This window comes from Acomys minous (genome assembly GCF_964271855.1).
Source record: "Acomys minous genome assembly, chromosome: 6".
NCBI lineage: Eukaryota > Metazoa > Chordata > Mammalia > Rodentia > Muridae > Acomys > Acomys minous.
In genome coordinates this window covers 79,503,685-79,523,302 of record NC_140487.1, presented here as the reverse complement: position 1 = coordinate 79,523,302, position 19,618 = coordinate 79,503,685, and the positions used below count along the sequence as shown (strand labels likewise).

Genomic DNA, 19,618 nt, shown 5'->3' with positions numbered 1-19,618 from the left:
TAAATATGGCCTACCCAACCCTAGAAACAATGATCCCTCATGGCCGCACATGTTTTTAGCTTCTAGAATGTGTCATAAGCATATTTCCATCATGTGGATAACTCCTGTTATCTTTTCTGTTTTGTTTTTTTCTTTTCAAGACACGGTTTCTCTGTGTAGCCTTGGCTGTCCTGGACTCACTTTGTAGACCAGGATGGCTTTGAGCTCAGCCATCGCCTGCCTCTGCCTCCTGAGTGCTGGGATCAAAGGTGTGCGCCACCACACCCAGCACTCCTTTATCTTTTAAGACTCTGTTAAGAGCTGGGACCTGGGTGACATGCTCCAGGGTTTGTTCTTGACTGTTGGTCAAATCTTCTTTCTCCAGTCTTCTTTCCCAAAAATACTAACACAGATACAAGCACGTTCGTTCTCTGGGGCCACAAACTTTGATGTGTAGTACTACACCTAACACAAAACTGTCACCCATAAGATGTCCTTATAAAGGAGCAGGGGGTGGGGGCTAAGGTTACATCTGAATCTCAGGCTTAGGAAACAAAGCTGCTCTTAACTGAGTTTTGAAAAATGGGCCAGAGAGACTGGGGTTAGTAGAGAGAGTGCAGGCTTGGTTTCATATGCAAAGGAGTTTCAAGTATCAGGCTACCAGGAGAGATGGGGAAACAGCTCGACATTGGCATTCTAGGGCAGGAAGGCTATTACTGGGATACAGTGGTTAGTCACTTGCTATTTCAGTTTATGAGCTGACTGCTCTGGATTGTCGTCTACAGAGTGGGACCTGTAATAGAGTAAGGCAAAGAAACAATGGATTTTCTTGACTGAGAACACCATTGCTCATCTGTGTAATTTGTGTCAATCCTATATAGATGGTGGGGACATTTCTCCATGCAGGCTTACTGGTAAGCCCTGAAACCAGTGCAATCTGACAGGAAATCACAGTCTTCTTTCATTGAGGTCCTTCAAAAGCCTTGGTTATCCTACTGTGGTGGTTCGAATGAGAATGTTTGGTTCCTAATTGATGCACTGTTCAGGAAGGAATAGGAGGTGTGGCCTTGTTGGAGGAGTTGTGTCACTGGGGGTGGGCTTTTGTGATCCAAAAAGCCCACTCAAGGATCCAGTCCCCCTCCTCCCCCTTCTGCTGCCAGGATGTAAGCTTGTAGCTTTCACGCGTCATGGCTCCCCAGCTGTTGCCACAATCCCTGCTATGATGGCCATGTACTCACCCTCTGAAACTGCAAGCAAGTCCCCAAGTAAACACCTGTATAAGATGCTTTGGTCACGGTGTCCCCTCCTAGCAATAGAACAGCAACTGTGATACCTACTGTAGGTGAGGAAATAAGGGCACAGACAATCCTAGCTCCTTTCATTCAGCAAGAACTAGCTTGTGTATCTGTTACAGGAAGGGTAACACACTGGGTAATTAGCATACAAAAAGGAGAGCATCAAGGAGATGCCCAATATAAAAACTTAACATTCAATAATAAGATTGAACACTGAAGTTAGGAGAAAAGAGTGGCAGCTGAGGCAACAGCACTTTGAAGGGCACTCTGGCTCCCAAGGTGCCCTGGGGTTGGCAAGAGGCACTGATGTGACCGTTAAGAGGCCCACCTTCTTACACAGTGCAATTCTGCTTCCCTTCCTTTCCTCATCAGCTGCTCATCTCTACCTGAGAGTTGAGTCCCTGAAAAAAAAAAAAACCAAACATGCTACAGCTACAAAAACCTCACTTATCTAGGAGTGCCAGGCAAATTAGCAAAGAAGCTGGTTCCTCAGAACTGAGGGCTGCTTTACATATCAGAGAGGGTGGGTCTTGTCCTGTAGGCAGAACTAGTATCATGAACAAAAGCGTCGGAGTGATAGGAACTGAAGGGACTGAAGAGTTGAAAGAATCGAAAGGGATTCACTAGGGCTGGAGCTCCCAGGTCTTAGGAAGAAGGGGCCTGAAGATGATGGTGGAAGGCTCCCGACCAAAGGGGCAACATCAAAGACGGCTGCGAAGGGGACGCAGAGTCAGTGTTTTCAAAACATTCAGTATGTGTGCAGGACGTCTTGAAAAAGGAAACGGAGCCGGGGGACATTTTGGGAGGCTTCAACAGTAATTGTTTCTCTAGAGAGGAGACAGAGCTCCTCATCTTTGGAGGTAGCAATGAGGAGAGGAGAGTGAGGACACTGGGAAAGAGAGGAGAAAAGGAGAGGGAAGACAAGAGTCAGAGCCAGATTTCCCCTTCAATGACAGGCCAATAGGAGGCATGGCTCAAGCCAAAGTGGCAATTAAGAGGACTAAATATTTGGAAGAGCGCTCAACATCCTCAGCCACCAAGGAAATGCAAGCTAAAACTGCTTTTAAATTGCGTCTTACCCTTCTGTGAATGGCTATCATCAAGAAACCAAACAAATGCTGGTTAGGGTATAGGGAAAGGACTTTTTTTTTAATTGAAGAAATCTTATAACCTTTTCTTTTTAGATTTATTTTATGTACATGACTTTTGTTTGCACACTTGTTTATGCACCACATGTGTACCTGCCATGCTCAAAGTTCAGAAGAGGGGATCAGATCCCCAGAACTGGAGCTACAGATGGTTGTAAGGCATCGTGTGGGTGCTGGGAATTGAATCTGGGTCCTCTAGAAAAGGAGCCAGCGATCTTACCATTGGGCCATCTCTCCAGCCCTAGAAAAGGAACTCTTACACACTGCTCCTGTGAATATACACTAGTGCCATTACTATGGAAACAAGCCTTAGAGCTTCTTCAAGGAAGTATGTGACCCAGCTACAACCTAAGTATTTATCTGAAGCACTGTAAGTCAGCCTTCTACAGAGATATGCATACCCATGGTTACTGCTGTTACTACAGTAGCTGGGAAATGAAGCCAGCCTAGGCAGCAGCAAGATAAAAGAAACACACACACACACACACACACACACACACACACACACACACACACACAGAGAGAGAGAGAGAGAGAGAGAGAGAGAGAGAGAGAGAGAGCAGAAGTTTATCCAGTTGTAAAGAATAAAATCTTTGAATGTAACTGATGATTATTATATGAAGTAAAAATAAGCTGACTCAGAAAAATGTGTGTATGTGTGTGTGTGTGTGTTTGTGTGTGTGTGCGCATGGCATGCACGTGTGCTTACAGCATGACAATCAAAGGGGACGATGAAGAGATAACCTCCCCGAGATGAAGTGGAGATTGTTCAGGAAGTAAACACAGCAGTGGGCTGGGGCTGGGGCTGGAGGCCTAAGCTAACCTCCAAACCTGCAAGGAAACTAGGAGGTGGTGCAAAGAGCCATAGATGCTGAAGAATAAAGGAAAAGAAACCAGAGGAGAAAAGCAAAAAAGCCTCAGCAGTGACAGTAAATAGTACAGGATGATTTTATAGAAACTGAAGGATGACTTTACAGAAGAGGTTTACATGCCAGCTGCTACAAGATGGTCAAGTCAAACCCTTGGGTCCCACTCCGCATTTTAAACGTAGTGATAAAATAGAACACTCTAAGTGTTCACTTGGAGTGGACTGGCTAACTCAATGTTATATAACCATTACTATACAAGTGTTTTCAGGTTATATTTGCTAAGTTTTAAAAGTAGGCTCTGCCCATTGTAATCAAATAGACCACAAATGTATCATATGTTATACTCTAGCAGACTCTGCTCTTCATAATCTGGTTTTAAATGTCAGCTAAAGGCTTACACAATATCCCCTAGCCAGACATGGTTAATCTAAGCACTGGAGAAGCAGAGGCAGCTGGGTCTCTGTGAGTCTGAGGCCAGCTTAGGCTACTGTCGCGAGCAGAGAGTTTACACTCAGAATCCGGAACAAAAGAGTCAGGCCAAGAGCAAGTGGTACGATTTAGCAAGAGAGGTTTATTAGCAATACAAAGGCAACTACAGCAAAAGGCAGCGGCTAAGGCTCCAAGGCCAAGCCACCAATACCATTTCATTACACTCTTAAAACTATCTTAATTCTAATAGGAGTAGCATTTAGCATCTTATAATATCAATGTTCTGGGAGCTTATGCCATTAGAGTATACGACCTGATATCGCGAAGTTCTGTCGAACAGGTTCGCTGCTGCGACTTGAAACAGTTCTCGGGTTGTTATCTGACAACATGTCTGTCCGCTCCGTCGGGGGGGAAGTGCCCCGTTGGCTGGCAGCATTTCAAGTGATCATGGTGGCAGCGAGAGAGAGAGCTAGCGAGCGAAGAGAAGATCGAAGAGAGCTGGCTGCTTCTTCTCAGGGTTTTTATACTAACTTTAGCCTTACCCTCTCTAATTCACACATCTAGCTTTCTGCGGCACTCTTATCACCAACTTGCAGTCGTGGCTGCTCCTAGGTCAGAACTTACTACTAAGGTTTTATCTATCACTCACACATCTGGTCAGACGTCAGCTTTTTGGGCTGTCAGCTATTTTCTACGCTGGGCTTTGAAACAAGCCCTGACATGTCCTACACTGGGCTTTGAAACAAGCCCTGACATGTTTATTACAGGCTACACAGTGAGACCCTGTCTCAGACAAGCAAACAAGAAAGGAGCATCCCGAAGTAAGTATAATAGATACTGTGGTTTGGATCAGAAAGATCTCCCCGGTCTTGTGTTTTGAACTACCAATTTCCATCTTGGAATGCTGTTTTAGAAGCTAGGACTCCTGGCGAAGCAGGTGACAAGGAGTGAACTTTTGAAGTTTATATACGCACCCTTTTCTAGCCCAGGCACTTGGCTTCCTGTCCACCAGCATGCAAATGCAGCACATGCTTTTGCCACCAGGTAGCTACCACATCTCTCACTACGATGGAGCCATGACCCACAATAATTCTCTCTTCCCTCAAATTGTTTGAGCCAAGTATTTAGTTACAATGACAAATGAATACACCACAGGGTTATTGAGAGAAACTATAAAACGTTTAAGCAGCAGCTTGAAGGGCAAATTGAGGTTAAGAAAAAGGATTCTGTGTTTTTCAACTAATTTTGTGTGTAGCAACAAATATAAACAGATGCATATACTAGATGACTAAAAACCAGCACTTGGGAGACAGAGATAGGCGGATCTCTTTGAGTTCAAGGTCAGCCTGGTCTACAAAGTGAGGCCCAGGACAGCCAGGGCTGTTACACAGAGAAACCCTGTCTCAAAACAAAACCAAAAACAAAACATCAAAAATCAAAAAACCATAAATTAACAATAAAAAAAACCAAATCAAACCAAACCAAACCAAACCAAAACCCCCACACAAAAAAATTTACAGAATCTCAAAAACTAGACTCTGAGTGATTTAATAGATCTTAGAAGTTTTATTATACAAGCATCACATCTTTTATGACTAAAATGTAATCAGGAAGAAGTATAAATGAAACAAAATCCTCAGCTTTTTTGTTCTTTTAGGGAGAATGCAGTGTTTTCACTACTTTATTACTAGGAGAAATCTGCTAACGATTCATCTATCTATCTATTATCTATCTATCTATCTATCTATCTATCTATCTATCTATCTATCTATCAACTGTGGTGGAGATTGTGAGACATGTGAGGAGACATGGCCTTGTGAATGCTAAGCATGCTACCAGCCCTGCTAATGGTATCTAACAGACAATTTTTAGGATACATATGCTTCTTGATTTATGATGGGGCCATGTCTCAACAAACCCACTGTAAGCTGACAGCGTACCAAAATGCAATAATATGGCTACCTTACTGTACATCCTAGCTCAGAATTCATACTGTTTGCTCCCAAGGGCAAGTGACAGAGCAGCTGGGTGTGGCAGTTCCCTGCCACTGTGCAGCATGAGAGACCATGGCATTGCGCACTGTTGCTAGAGAAAAGACCCCCAATTGAGGGTAGTTTCTATAGAAGCATTTATACTTTGTAATTATCCTCATGCTAAAACATGATTGTAGGGTCAAGCCATTGGGAGCAGGGGCCATGTGTATTAGAAAAGACAGAGAAAAGCCTACCACACACCACCAGCAGTCATGGCCATTAACCACCGAGGGAACCACTGAAGTCAGCAAAAAGTGAAGAGTCTACAGCCTCTGGGGCCCACCTGTACCTCCTGCAGCATTTACCGCTAATGACGTCTCAAGGCCCCTAGCACCCTGTGAACCTTGTGTCTCAATGAAACCTGCAATGTTACCACGATCCGAGTTTACAACTCAAATGGGCTTTAAATCAAACACAGTGAAGTCCAGAGGCCTTTCCATTCAGTAAGAAAGATCAACACCTATTTCCACTCTCAGCTCAGTTGCATAATTTAAGATAGCAAGAGGCAACCTTCCTTAGACTCCTCAAATAAACTCTCATTTGAGATCAGGTCATGCACAAGAAAATAGCTCAGTTAGGAATTTGAAAGGGGGGAAAAAGAGTGAGAAACTAGAGATAAAAGCAGGAAAGTACCATAATATAACACACGTGCTGTCAAACCTCAGTCATTGGAATGGATCGGGGACTAGCAGTCAATTTAGAAAGTAGAGATCTGGCAAGGGTTGTTTTAAGGAAAAGAATGCACATATGTGTTGGATGGAGGGATATATGACCCAGTTTTGGATAAATAAATCTAAGAATGGTTTATAATTTATGTGAGCCTATTTCCAGCTAGTCTGAAAGGCAATCTGAAACTGTGTTATCAATTAGGAGCCCATTGATGGATTATATACAGTCTGAAAGGGCCTGGGGCTGGACATCTTACAGATGTAAATATCAGACATGCGATAGCCCGCAGAGTACATTAATTCTGCTGCAGAACGAGGGAAAGGGGGGACTTTGAGGTCATCCTTCACTCTCTACCACACCTCTCACATTACAAATAAGTGCTCAAGTATGTGGACTTTGGGACGCAGCCACCACCTGGTAAGAGTGTCGCAAAACTTCAAATGCAAGCAAGCCCGTGCTTAAATACCTAAATATTGCTAAAAGTTGCTTGTAAATTGAGCTGTGCCAACCATGCAGAGAACAACTCCTGCCAAGCAGTAGGTTCTACTTGAGGAATGCTCTAAGCATGACCAGAGTTCAAGATCTGGTCTTCAGCTATATCCTGCTTACTTTGGCCATCTCCACCCTGGTTTTCAGACCCTCATATGTCCCCAAATAACAAACAGTGAAATGAAACAGAATTTTGTAGGAATCCTTTTTCCTAGAAAAAATGTTTACAATGCTGAGGCTCCACCCAGTGCCTGGATATTGGCAAGCTCTCGGCCAGTGAGCTGCCACCCCAGCCCTTGCAGGGATGGCTGCTGATTTACATAGCTAAGTTTTACTCTAACCCCCATAAGAGGACCTAATTACAGAATAACACGCAGGCACTTTGCGCTCTGATTCCCACTCTGTGATTCAGCTTCGTGATATGAAAGACTCACTTGGAAGGGAACACTGTGAAGTTCCAGACCCTATGGCAACCAATCTGCTGTTCTATCTACTTGCTTTTCCTTCCTTCTTCTTTCTACAGTAAACTCTTTCTCTCTCCTACCTCATGCAGGAGACTCTAGTCACCAACTCTTCTCTGTGACTACAGACCCAAATGTGCTGCAGTTTCTCACAACTTACAATACCTCCTTGATGCTTATAACCTTCCACCATTTGAAAGCAGACCCCAGGAGTTTACATACTCACTGTCTCTAGTTCCTCTGCTTCATTCCAGAAAGCACAAGCCCTCCACGATCAGCCACACATCCTCCTCTAAGCCCAAGCCCTCCACGATCACTGTACATCTACTCTAAGCACAAGCCCTCCACGATCAGCCGTACATCCTCCTCTAAGCCCAAACCCTCCACAATCAGTCATCCATCCTACCCTACAATTCTGACCCATAAATTCCTAGCTTGTCACTAATCCTATGGCTGCCGTTCTAACTGTTGTCCCACTAGAGACACTCAACACAGCTGCTCTCTCTTCTGTCTTGAAACACTTTGTCACTTACTTCAGGAAAATACTCTCTTGATTCTTGACCCCCTCGCACCTCTAGACTAACTGTCTCTCTTCTAATTCCATTCCTGGTTCCTTCTTGCTCAGAGTCCTCTAATTGACAAGGGACCCCAAGATTCTATATCTCTGGAGTTCTTTTCTAGCCAAGTTACTTGCTACATGACTACAGTCACATGGTACAGGTGTCTCCTAGACACAATGAATTCCAAATTTAAAGCTCGATTGTGTCCATGTCCCACAACTCCAGACTTGCCTGCCCAGCTGTCTAGAGATCTTTCTACTTGAGTATGTGCTTAGCATCTACCTACAATTTTACTCTTGCCAGAGATCTTATTCCATTCTTGTGTGTCACACCCCCGTGTCCTACTTGTCCCTCTCCATGGGCCCTCTACAGCATTTAGAGCAATAGCTGAAATCCTTATTGTGGCTGTTGAAGCAAGAATTATCAGGGATTTGGCCCCGAACTATCTGACCTAATGTCTTACTCCATTCCCTAGCCTGTTCCATCCTACAACAGCCACAGTGGTCTTTTTGCAGTTTTTGAGCATAAACAAAACTCAAAGCCTTTTCGCCTTGGATACCTTTCCTTCAGTTATGTCCAAGACTGACAAGCTCCACTTATTTAGCCCTTGTCAATAAGTCCCTGTGTAGAAGGGTAAAGTCCTGTAGCTCCAAACATCAGAGAACCCTATGCCTCATCTTCAATATAAGCAACAGAATGTGTTTTGGAGATTGGGGAGAGGCTCAGGGATTGCTGGCTCTATTACAGCATGGCAGACCATATCATATGGGTGAGGCACAGCAGGGTATTGCACTCAAGCTCTTTGCTAATTGGCAGTAAGCCATTTATGAGGGTGGAGCCTCATGACCTAAGGTTTTGGGCAGTGAGGTAGGGGGACATAATCAAAACGGAGTATCATTTTCCATCACTTGATGTACTTTTCTTGTCTATTTGTTTATAATCTGTAACTCCCAGCCACTAAATAAGCTCTTGGTTCTGTTTATAGCTTCTGGCCAAGTATTTATCATATGGAAGGATGTTTAATAAATACTTGTTGAATAAAGTCCAGTTGTGTATATTTATTCCAGTTAGTGACGAGGTGGTGATGTCTTGGGAAAAATGCTTCTGTATTCAATAAAAAAAGGCCACAGTGCTATTATTATTAATGATGGTGCTAGATCCCAACAATGAGCTGACTGTCAGAAATAGGTATTATGAATAGATATAAGATAATAAGGAAATGGGCATCGAGACCTGGCTGTAGCTGCTCCCAGCAGGGTGTTGCACTCAAGCTCTTTGCTAATTGGCAGTAAGCCATTTATGAGGGTGGAGTCTCATGACCTAAGGTTTTGGGCAGTGAGGTAGGGGGACATAATCATAAATAGTAAATACAGGTATATGTGTAAGCATGCACGAGAGCATAGATAGGTATGCATGAGCCACAGCACAAGTAGAGAAGTCACAAAGCCAACCTTAGGTGTCAGTTCGTGCCTTCTACCTTGCTTGAGAAGGGGTACCTCTTTGTTGTTTGCAGCTGTGTATTCCAGGCTGGCTGGTCTGCAAGCTTCAAGAGGTTCTTTTGTTTCCACTTCCCATCTAGCTTAGGGTTATAGATAAACATTACCACACGTGGCTGTAGATGGATACTGGGGAGTTGAACTCAGGTCCTCTTGCTTGTGTGGCCATCACTTTCCTTACTGAGCCATCTCCTTTGTCCTTTCTTATTGTGCCAGGCACATAACCAGGAGGTAATGGACCCACCTCAGAAACTCAACATCAGCCTAAGGATCTAGTATCAGGGACATGTTAACAAAGGCGCTGCCTACCCAAAAGGCAGGAAGATTGGAATTGAAAAACGGCAGTCTGCATCTGTGCATTCAGTCAACAGCAGCTTGAAAATGCATGGAAACACCTGAGTGCACTGAAGGGCGTAGATCTTTTCCTGTCATTCCCTAAGGAATGCAGTGAGGCCATCATTTACCTGACATTTGAATGATATTAGGCATCATAAGTGTCTTAGCTAGGGTTTCATTGCTGTGAAGAGGCTCCATGACCAGGGAACTCTTAGAAAGGAAAGCGTTTCCTTGGGGCTGGCTTACAGTTTCAGAGATTTAATCCATTCTCATCATGGCGGGGAGCATGGCGGCATGCAGGCAGACACAGTGCTGGAGAAGGAGCTGAGAGCCCTACATCTTGGTCCGCAGGCGGCAGAAGTGGACTGGACTGTGTGCCACACTGGACATAGGAGATCTCAAAGTCCACCTCCACAGTCACATACTTCCTCCAACAAAGCCATGCCTATCCCAACAAGGCTACACCTCCTAATGGTGCCACTCCCTATGGCTGGGCACTCATACACATGAGTCTATGGGGGTTGTACCTATTCTAACCACCACAATAAGTAATCTGGAAATGATTTAAAGACTATGAGGAGAAGCACAAATGCTGTGTGCAAATGTCATACTATCTCATACAAGGACTTGAGTTTCTACAGAGTTTTGTGTCCACAGAGGATATCCTAAAACCAAACAGAGGGGCTAAAATTCCCTCATCTTATTCATCTATTCTAAAAACAACTTGTGCTGAGTTTGAAATTAAGATGATTCCACTACCCTTAAAAGATAACCATTAAAATTATTAAATGGAGGTGGGCATGGCTTTAGTTTAAGCACTTGGGAAGCAGAGGCAGGCAGATCTCTGAGTTCAAGGCCAGCTTGGTCTACAAAGCAAGTTTCAGGATAGCCAGAGCTACAGAGAAAACCTGTCCTTAAAAATAAACGAACAAACGGGTCTCTACGACGTATACAAAGGTATACTGTACTGTTTCTTCTTTATTAATCCTGGAAACATTTAAAATCAGTGTGACTTTTAATGCTTGTGAATCGTAGACAATGCTAAGCTATCCTGTGTGCTTTTAGGGAAAGACTCACACTTGATTCTGCTTACAGATTATTATTACAGTAACGTGTCTCATGTTACTGAGATCTTGTGAGGAAAAACGTTGAATCTGAGAGCCCTGAGGTTCAAGTGTCAGCTCTGTGGCCTGCGCCAAGTGTGGAGTCTTCCACAATTAACCTTCTCTTCCTACCCCATGCCCCTAGGTACTTTCTTTTAATGAAAACGAACCTCATTTAACTTCCTGTATGGCAGTAAACCTCACCTGCTGCAGAAGGCTTCCAGACTCTCCAACCAAATAAAAGTGATTGAATATGTGATGCTCATTGGCTCAGAGTATGTGTCTGGCAGAAGAAGCCTGAACCATTTATGTAGCAGTTATAGTTTCACTGTCCCCAAGAAGCGTAAAACTTACAACTCTTTCTTTTTAGGCCCAACACACTCCCCGGTTTGTGTATATAATTCCCCAAAACTACAAACTCAGCCCCAGGCAGAGCCTGGAAGGCATCCTATAAGTAAATACTCTGGCCCTCTGGCTTCTCTCTTGGGTTTTATGTGTCCACAAGGGTCTTTGGCTTTGGGAAATGCAGTTTTCATGCTTAAGGATGAGGTCCTTCAACTTCCCAGCAACGTGAAGGCTTAGGGCCTTTCTGGGTGCTGGTAAAATGAAACTTGAGGCTGGTGTTATTTCTGAAAATCCACCCAGCTCTTAAATGGGCAAGTCTCTATAGGTCTCAAGATAGCTCAACCAACAAGTGCGAGCGTCCTCAAGACAAAACAGGACAGGAATTTGGAACAAGAAAGGAGACACAAAGTGGGTACTTTGGAATGGAAGCTGCTATCTGAATGGAACTTCCTACAGGCCACTACCATTGCATATGATGGCATTCCAGTGAGATAAAGAGGCAAGTGCGATCTCAGCCTATAGAGTAATGGTGCTGACTCTACTAAAGAAAACCCTGCCATTCTTCACCTAGAAAACTCTAAAACAAATTTAAAGATTACTGATAGAAAATGAAAATGAAAGTGAACACCTCTTATTATAACCACAGCTGGGTCACAGACATAGCCTTTAAAACAGAGAACGTAAAGTCCTGTGGAGTGAGAAGATGCCTTGAGGAGCCTGGCAGTGCTTGACATGTTGCACAATACGTGCCACCTTAATAGTCTTCCTTTTTTTCCTGCAGATTTAACTTCCCCAAGAAACAAATGCAATTATATGCATATAATATATATTACATATTAAATATATGATTTTTTCCTTAAAATGTAAACAAAAACATTTGAGGCGGTATATTTGTTCAATGTGAGTATGTGGGATATAGTTCCCTTTAAGAAAAGAAAACCCAAAAAAATGAAAAACCAAATACCAACCTGAATTTAAGTCTCGACCTGGGTTGAAAGCTCGGCTGTTCACAGTAGTAGAAAGTCGATCACAGCTCACTGTTCTTGATACATTGGTATTAAAGTTCCCATCAAACCTGAAACAACAGGGAAGGATTAGCATGCATACCCGGTGGGTTTCTCATCTGGAAAAAACAACCAACAAAAGAATATTTCATAACATGTATGAATAGGCCAGCCCATACACAGTAGGATGGTGACTTAACAAAAAAAAATATTAAAAATTATTTCTAAATAATGTGGTGAGGAAAAAGAGTACCTGTGTCTAAAAAGATTAGAGGTCAAGTTCAACATTATGATGGGCGGATCTGGGCCCAGGGGCTCTGCTGAAACTATGACACTAGCCAAGGACAACACAGGCTGTAAACTTCAAACCCCCACCCAGATCTAGCCAATGGACAGGACATTCTCCACAGTTGAGTGGAGAGTGGGGTCTGACTTTCACACGAACTCTGGTCCCCCATATTTGGCCACATTCCCTGGATGGGGAGGCCTGGGGGCACTCAGAGGAAGGGTAGCAGGCTACCAAGAAGAGACTTGATATCCTATGAGCATATACAGGGGGAGGAGGTCCCCCTCAGTTACAGTCATAGGAGGAGAGGGGAGTAAGGGGAAAATGGGAGGGAGGGAGGAATGGGAGTGAGGAAAGGGATGAGATAACTATTGAGATGTAATATGAATGAATTAATAAAAAAAAGTAAAAAAAAAGTCAAATTCAAATACTAGGAGTTTAAAGAAAAATTGAACATTAAAAGGAATTTTTACTTAATGAACTTGAGTTATTACTATTGATAAAAGTATGTGCAAAATAGATGACAAGATTCAGACTTGAGCAATGATGTAGCTGTGAAACAAAGTTTTTCACTATATCGTATCTGAAGACAAATGGCCAAGTCTAAGAACTGTAAGGAAAGTACAAACTGTGGAGTAACTATCTCTTTGTCCTGTCACTAGTCACTAAATAGCTAACCTGAAGAAACTTAGTCAGTTTTCTTATCTGAAAAAAAAATAAAGCTTACTTTCCAAGGCTTTAAAAAAGAGTTAAGAGCAATGTGCAGTTATGCATCTCCTGGTACCTAACTCCAAACTGGTCCCTGCCCTGTTGCCATGCAGAGAAAGCCTGCCTTGTGATTTCTTGTTCAGCATTAGTATTAAAGCTAGAACAACGTTAATGCCCAAGCTGATCTCAGGTGGAGTCAGGGAGCCATTTGCCCAAGAAAATAATCTGAAAGAATATGCTAGGACACACACTAATACATTTATACAATCAGTAAGGGAGGACAAAAAGCTTCAATTTCCATATAACCTACTTCGGATTTAATATGCAGAGGAAGATTCCAAAGATTCTAGGAGGCTGTCAATAAACTCAGCCCAATACTAGCTCTTTAAGTCTGTAACCACTGAACGGATGAACTTCTACCACACTCCAGGACGGACACTCACTCCTACACTCAAGCTCTATCTATTCATCCGTGACGTTGGATTATCAATTTGTCAACTCATAAAATCTAAGAACCATTGAACTAGATTTATTCTATAAGCATGGAAACTGTGTTTTCACATCAGTTTCACCCCCTCCAAAACGGTGAATATATTTTATATACCTTCTCAAAGATGAATGAGGTGACTAGGCTTTAAGAGCTCTTAGCCTAGCCACCAGCCCAGCGTAGATTCTATCAGCCACACGCCAGTTACACATAAAAGGACTTTGGACTTGCTCCAATTTGTCTAGACAAGAAGACTTTCCATCGAAGCCAATGAGAGGGAGAAAGGAGAGATTAACACGGTACCATCTACCTATGTGCATGCTGGCGACACAACGGTCCACAATCCCATGTCTTTGTGTATTAGCAAGCAGAAATCATTCCCTCCACAGATGCTTTCAATAAAGGCCAAAGAGTAAGTATTCGGGGCCTCATGGGCCATAAGTTCTCTTGGGATACTTCCATCCTGTCGCTCTAGTGCAAAAGCAGCTGCAGAGGATGCAAGGCTAAGTGTAGCTGTTCACACCCCACTCGTAGCCCCCACCTCCTCTCCTCACGGTCCCACCCTCCCTCCCTCTTCTCCCATCCCCTCCCCTATTCCCCAGAAAAGGGGGAGCCCCCCACTACCACCCATCCACCCAGCTCAAGTCAAATAAGGACTGAGTGCATCTTCTTCCCCTGTGGCCTAGCGAGGCAGCCCTGTCAGGGGGAAGTGATCAAAAAATAGGCAACAGACTCCGTGTCAGAGACAGCACCCATTCCCCATATTAGGGGGCCCACATGAAGCCTGAGCTGCCCATCTGCTACATCTGTGTAGGGGGGCCTAGGTCCAGTCTATGCATGGTCCTTGGGTGGTGCTTCAGTCTCCGCAAGCCCCTCTGGGCCCTGGTTAGCTGGCTCTGTTCGTCTTCTTGTGAGGTTCCTGTCACCTCCAGGTCCTTCTATCCATCCCCCCATTTTTCCACATGGCTCCCTACGCTTCACCCAATTTGGCTATGTGTCTCCGCATCTGTTTGGGTGTGAGAATACATGACTGAATTTAGCTGTCCTCTAATAAAACTTAGTTTTCTACTTTAAAAAAGGGTGGTGATGGTATGCCAAATTGTTTCTTCGAGCCTGGACTAGACCAGGATGGTCCAACAAAATCTTAGATGATGGATACATATGGGTTTTGTTGTGCTCAGCTTTCATATGGGCTTGGGAGATCTGAACTCAGGTCCTCACACTTGTGCGGCAAGCTTTTCACCCACTGAGCCATCTCCTCAGCCCCTTTTGCTTGTGTGTGTGTGTTTAAATGTATTAATTTTTGTAAAACTAAACTTTATGAACAGATAAGAAGGGGAAATATGTATCTAGTTCTATTCTCTGACGAAATAGTAATATTTAGCACTGTTTTGTCAAATGGGTGCTCATATTAACCCACTTTTCCTCAATATTCATATGGATTCTGAGCTGCCCAGAAGGCTCTTGATGGCCTACCAAATGGGAACAGACTCATTTGAATGGCTACACAAGAATCCCCAGGATGGATGCTGGGATCTGGTTGCACCAGAACCCTAAGGATGGATGCTGGAATCTGGCTACACCAGAACCCCCAGGACGGATGCTCGGATCTAGCTACACCAGAATCCCCAGGATGGATGCTGGGATGCAGAGTTTTGGGCCCTGACTTTGCAGAGATAGATTTACTGTTTTGGGAACATAGAATCTGAGTTTGACTGGTTCTGAGGAACAAGAAATCCCGTCAATGTGCTCACCCAAACTTAGAAAACTAAATTAAGAGGATTGTTTTCGGTATGAGCACAGGGATTCCTTAGCGTGTCTCAAAGACATGAAGGGCAGAGGGCCTTTGGATTTTGTTTGGCTCAGGAGAATGGAGTAGTGCCTAGGTGTGCCTGTAGCACATAGCTAGACTTTCCTATGCAAAGCCTAAAGCCCCTTTTCCCCTACCAATCTCACAGTAGAGAAGGATGAAATAAGTGAAACCTGGAATACACAGCAAGGGAAAGGCAGTGAAGGCGACTTGGAATCTGGACCCAACTCTTTTCCTAAGACAGGACAAATAACATTCTGCTTCTAAATGACACAAGGAAAAGCTCGCTGAAAAGGGTAATTCAGGAAGGTGCCTGACATACCCTACTATGGACATTTTGGCTCAGATATAGTCCACATGTATCTGGACATGTGTCCACAGCCAGGAGCTCTGAGCTGAGCCCCACCCCTGAAGAGCTGATATCGGAAGGTGATGGTCTTTGTAAAACGACAGCTGACTTATTGGAATCAGGGAGATCAAGGCACTATTACCAGGGGTTTACTTGCTCTATGGAAGGGATCTCTAAAAGCGTTAATGAGAACATCTTCATAGTAATAACAGTGGAAGCGGTTCGCTAACAAAGCACTAATCCACGCACCTTTGTTGGCCGTGAAACAGGCTAACAATGTGCTATGTGTCCTTACCATTACTATTTCCTGGCTTTCTAACCCAGCCTCCTACTACCTTCTCTTCCATCTTGCACAGCCTTCACCTCTGGCCATACCAGACTCCCAGTATGTGCTTGTCTGTGGATCACCAGTGTGCACTGCGCCCTCTCCTCAAGGCTGGCTTCTCAACCCATACTGGTCCTCAAGCAGGTCAGCTCTCTCCAAGCCGACTGGAGTTGTTCTGCTTTTTAGTTATGAGTCTGTGCCTTTTTGCTGCATTTGCTTTTTTGTTTGTATAATTTTATAATCAGAGTAAGCATAATACCATTGTCAGGAAAACTGAATTCCAGGGGGCAAAGCAGCCCTCTACGCAGTCACAGTGGTGATTAAGGTTCAAGAATATAAATTTCAGGGGTGAGAAACACTCAGACAATTTCATCAATAAAAATCCAAAAATAAGATGAGCAATTTATCTTACTTGTTTTAGCCTTTGCCTTGTACCAAATAAGGTATGTTAACCAGGCAGTGGTGGCGCACACCTTTAATCCCAGCACTGGGGGGGCAGAGGCAGGTGGATCTCTGAGTTCAAGGCAAGCCAGGGCTATACAGAGAAACTCTGTCTTGACTCCCCACATGACAAAAAAGATTTGTTAGTGAGGGTGATAATAAGCAGTTATGGATGCCCAGTTATACAACCAGCCCCAGGGCAGCTCTTGAACTCTCTTTTGTCTCAGTCTCCTTTGAGTCTGTGCTACATGCCAGCCACAGGGCATGCACCCATCTATGTGCAAGTTCACAAATAGCTTGGAAATATGCCCACTCTGATGGTTTCTCACTAGCTATGCCACAGGTGTGTCAGGTAGGTATGGAAGAGATGTCAATAGAGGGCAAAAAGTAACAGAGGAGGAGCAGGAGGAGGAGGAGAAGGAAGAGGAGGAGGAGCAGGGGGAGGAGGAAGAGCAGGGGGAGGAGGAGCAGGAGGAAGAACGGGAGGAGGAGCAGGAGGAGGAGTGGGAGGAGGAGGAGAAGGAAGAGGAGGAAGAGCAGGGGGAGGAGGAAGAGCAGGGGGAGGAGGAGCAGGAGGAAGAATGGGAGGAGGAGCAGGAGGAGGAGGAGCGGGAGGAGGAGCAGGAGGAAGAACGGGAGGAGGAGCAGGAGGAGGAGTGGGAGGAGGAGGAGAAGGAAGAGGAGGAAGAGCAGGGGGAGGAGGAAGAGCAGGGGGAGGAGGAGCAGGAGGAAGAATGGGAGGAGGAGCAGGAGGAGGAGTGGAAGGAGGAGGAAGAAGAGGAGGAGCAGGAGGAGGAGGAAGAGGAGGAGGAGCAGGAGGAAGAGGAGGAGCAGGAGCAGGGGGAGCAGGAGGAGCAGGAGGAGGAAGAGTGGGAGGAAGAGGAGTAGGAAGAGCAGAAGGAGGAAGAGCGGGAGGAGGAGGAAGAGAAGGAGGAGCAGGAGGAGGAGGTGAGTGGGTCAACTAGGCTAGCATCAATAATTGCTAGAAGCAAAAATAAAGGAGGATTATTTCCTAGCCCTCTGCTCATACCTGCTGTTGTCTGGACTCCAGACATGCTGAACTTTAAATATGAGGGGAAATCCCACTTACTCATATTGATACATTAGTACCCTCCAGCCCTAGGAAGAATAGTCACCAGCCCAAAGGTAGGAACACATTTAATGCACATGTGCCATCAAGAAAAGCAATTTATAAAAAGCAATATGTTAGATACTCAGATTTGGAGCCCATGGAAACAAAGTGCATGGTTAAGATTCTTTACAAAAACATGTCAGTTATTTTTAAGACTTACCTAAGCCATTTTGCACTGATGAGTATATCAGCTGCCAATCATATGCACATAAACCCCAGTTTATAGAAAGGGCAAGAACTAGAAAAACCATACATTTTCATATAAGATGAGTGAGCAATCAGTTGAAAAGGCTTGAGTCATCTTCTTCTTTATATGTTTGCTTTTTTAAAGTTAGCAATAGAAAAATCCTACTGAAATCTCCTTTAGACCTCGAGTCTTTAATAAAATAAATGTCGGATTAAATCCAACTTCTCTACTTATTTTCATAAAATAGAGCCAGTGCCTAGAATTCAGTTTCTAGAGGAATAACTCCATCTCTCCTACCCCCTTAAGAAAGAAAGAAGGGGGGGGAACCCCTTCTTTTTGGATTTACTTTCATGAACAACTGATCGAAACTGCGTCCCGAGGGAGAAAACAGGGCTGCGACTCCCACTTTGATCTCCTCCCTGTGGAGAAACCCGCTCCCTGCCGGCCTTGCAAGATGTTCATTTGATTGACGCTTGCTCTGATGTGCAAACTGCTTTGAACTTCAGACATTTAATTCCCATCAGGCTGCAGTCATTTTTATTCTCCTTCAACAGGATTTACAAGCAGGAGATCAGCAAATGTAGAAGATAAAATAAATTTGCAGAAGCTTTGAATCTGACATCAAAACAGTGCTCAAGTGACTTCCAATTGGATTCCATTCAGCCTCGATCCACAGTGTAAATCAACTTTTCAGTGGAGTCCCGGTTTAAAACGAAAAAGATATAAAGGGAAGACAGACGCGCACACCCCATTTGGGGGTTTACTTCCTGAATCTGTTTCTTGGTCTTTGTTTAAATTCCCTAGGGAAGGTGATTTGCCAGGCAAATCACCCAGAATCCTGGGTTTTTCTGAACATTTCCAGGGAAGCCGGCCCAATTTATCACAGTGCACACAAAAACCAAACCCCTGGTGTGGGTTCCCAGGGCGGTGGTGAAATGTGGTATTGTTCATGGATACGTTTTTTAAGGCAATGATTTAAAAAGCAAATCCTTGGGGATTTCTCAGAAGAGCAAGGCTTAAAGTGTTCAGGAGTCCTTACACAAAGCCAGAGAGATGGCAGCTGAGGGGCCGAGGGTCTTTTTTCTTTTGTTCGCTTCTTTTTAATCACCACTAAACTGTAGAGACAAGTGTAAAAGTCTCTCTCTCTCTCTCTCTCTCTCTCTCTCTCTCTCTCCCTCCCTCCCTCCCTCCCTCTCTCTCCCTCTCCTTCTCCCTCTCTCTCTTTTCTTGTGCAAGCAAAGCTGATATCAGTTCTGAAGGGAGCGGGAGCAAACACTGGGAGACTCCCAGTGGAGCTCTCAGGTCAAGCAGCCCCCCCCCTCCGGCTGCCTGCTGCACTGCTGTTTTAAGAACCACACACAGAAGAAACCACGGCTCCCTGGTAGCTTCAGGAGCCTCAAGGGAAGGTACAGACATAGGAAGGCCTGTGCCTCACACATGCCCTGGCCCCAGTGACAGCCCAGAGCACCTGCACTGTCCTCTGAGACAGCTCTTCACCTCCATCCAGCCAGGCTTTGGACTGTTCTTTCCTTCTTGGACAAGGCTGCTTTCCAAATATTTGAGCAACACCAGTTGAAAAGAGTTAAACAAGAACTCTTTATCTTCCACTTAACTAGCCTTGAGAATAAGGCTAAACAAAGAAAGAGCTAAGATAAAAATCGAAGATCTGCATTGACA

At 44.4% G+C, this 19,618-nt stretch overlaps 1 protein-coding gene across 1 annotated transcript in view; it reads right to left on the bottom strand.

Moving 5' to 3' along the window:
* CACHD1 (cache domain containing 1) overlaps positions 1-19,618 on the bottom strand; it is a 235,500-nt gene that overhangs the window by 78,522 nt on the left and 137,360 nt on the right. The window contains exon 4 of the mRNA XM_084784427.1: positions 12,181-12,287. Within this exon, the coding sequence (XP_084640553.1) occupies positions 12,181-12,287 (107 nt within the window). The remainder of the gene's footprint in view (positions 1-12,180; positions 12,288-19,618) is intronic.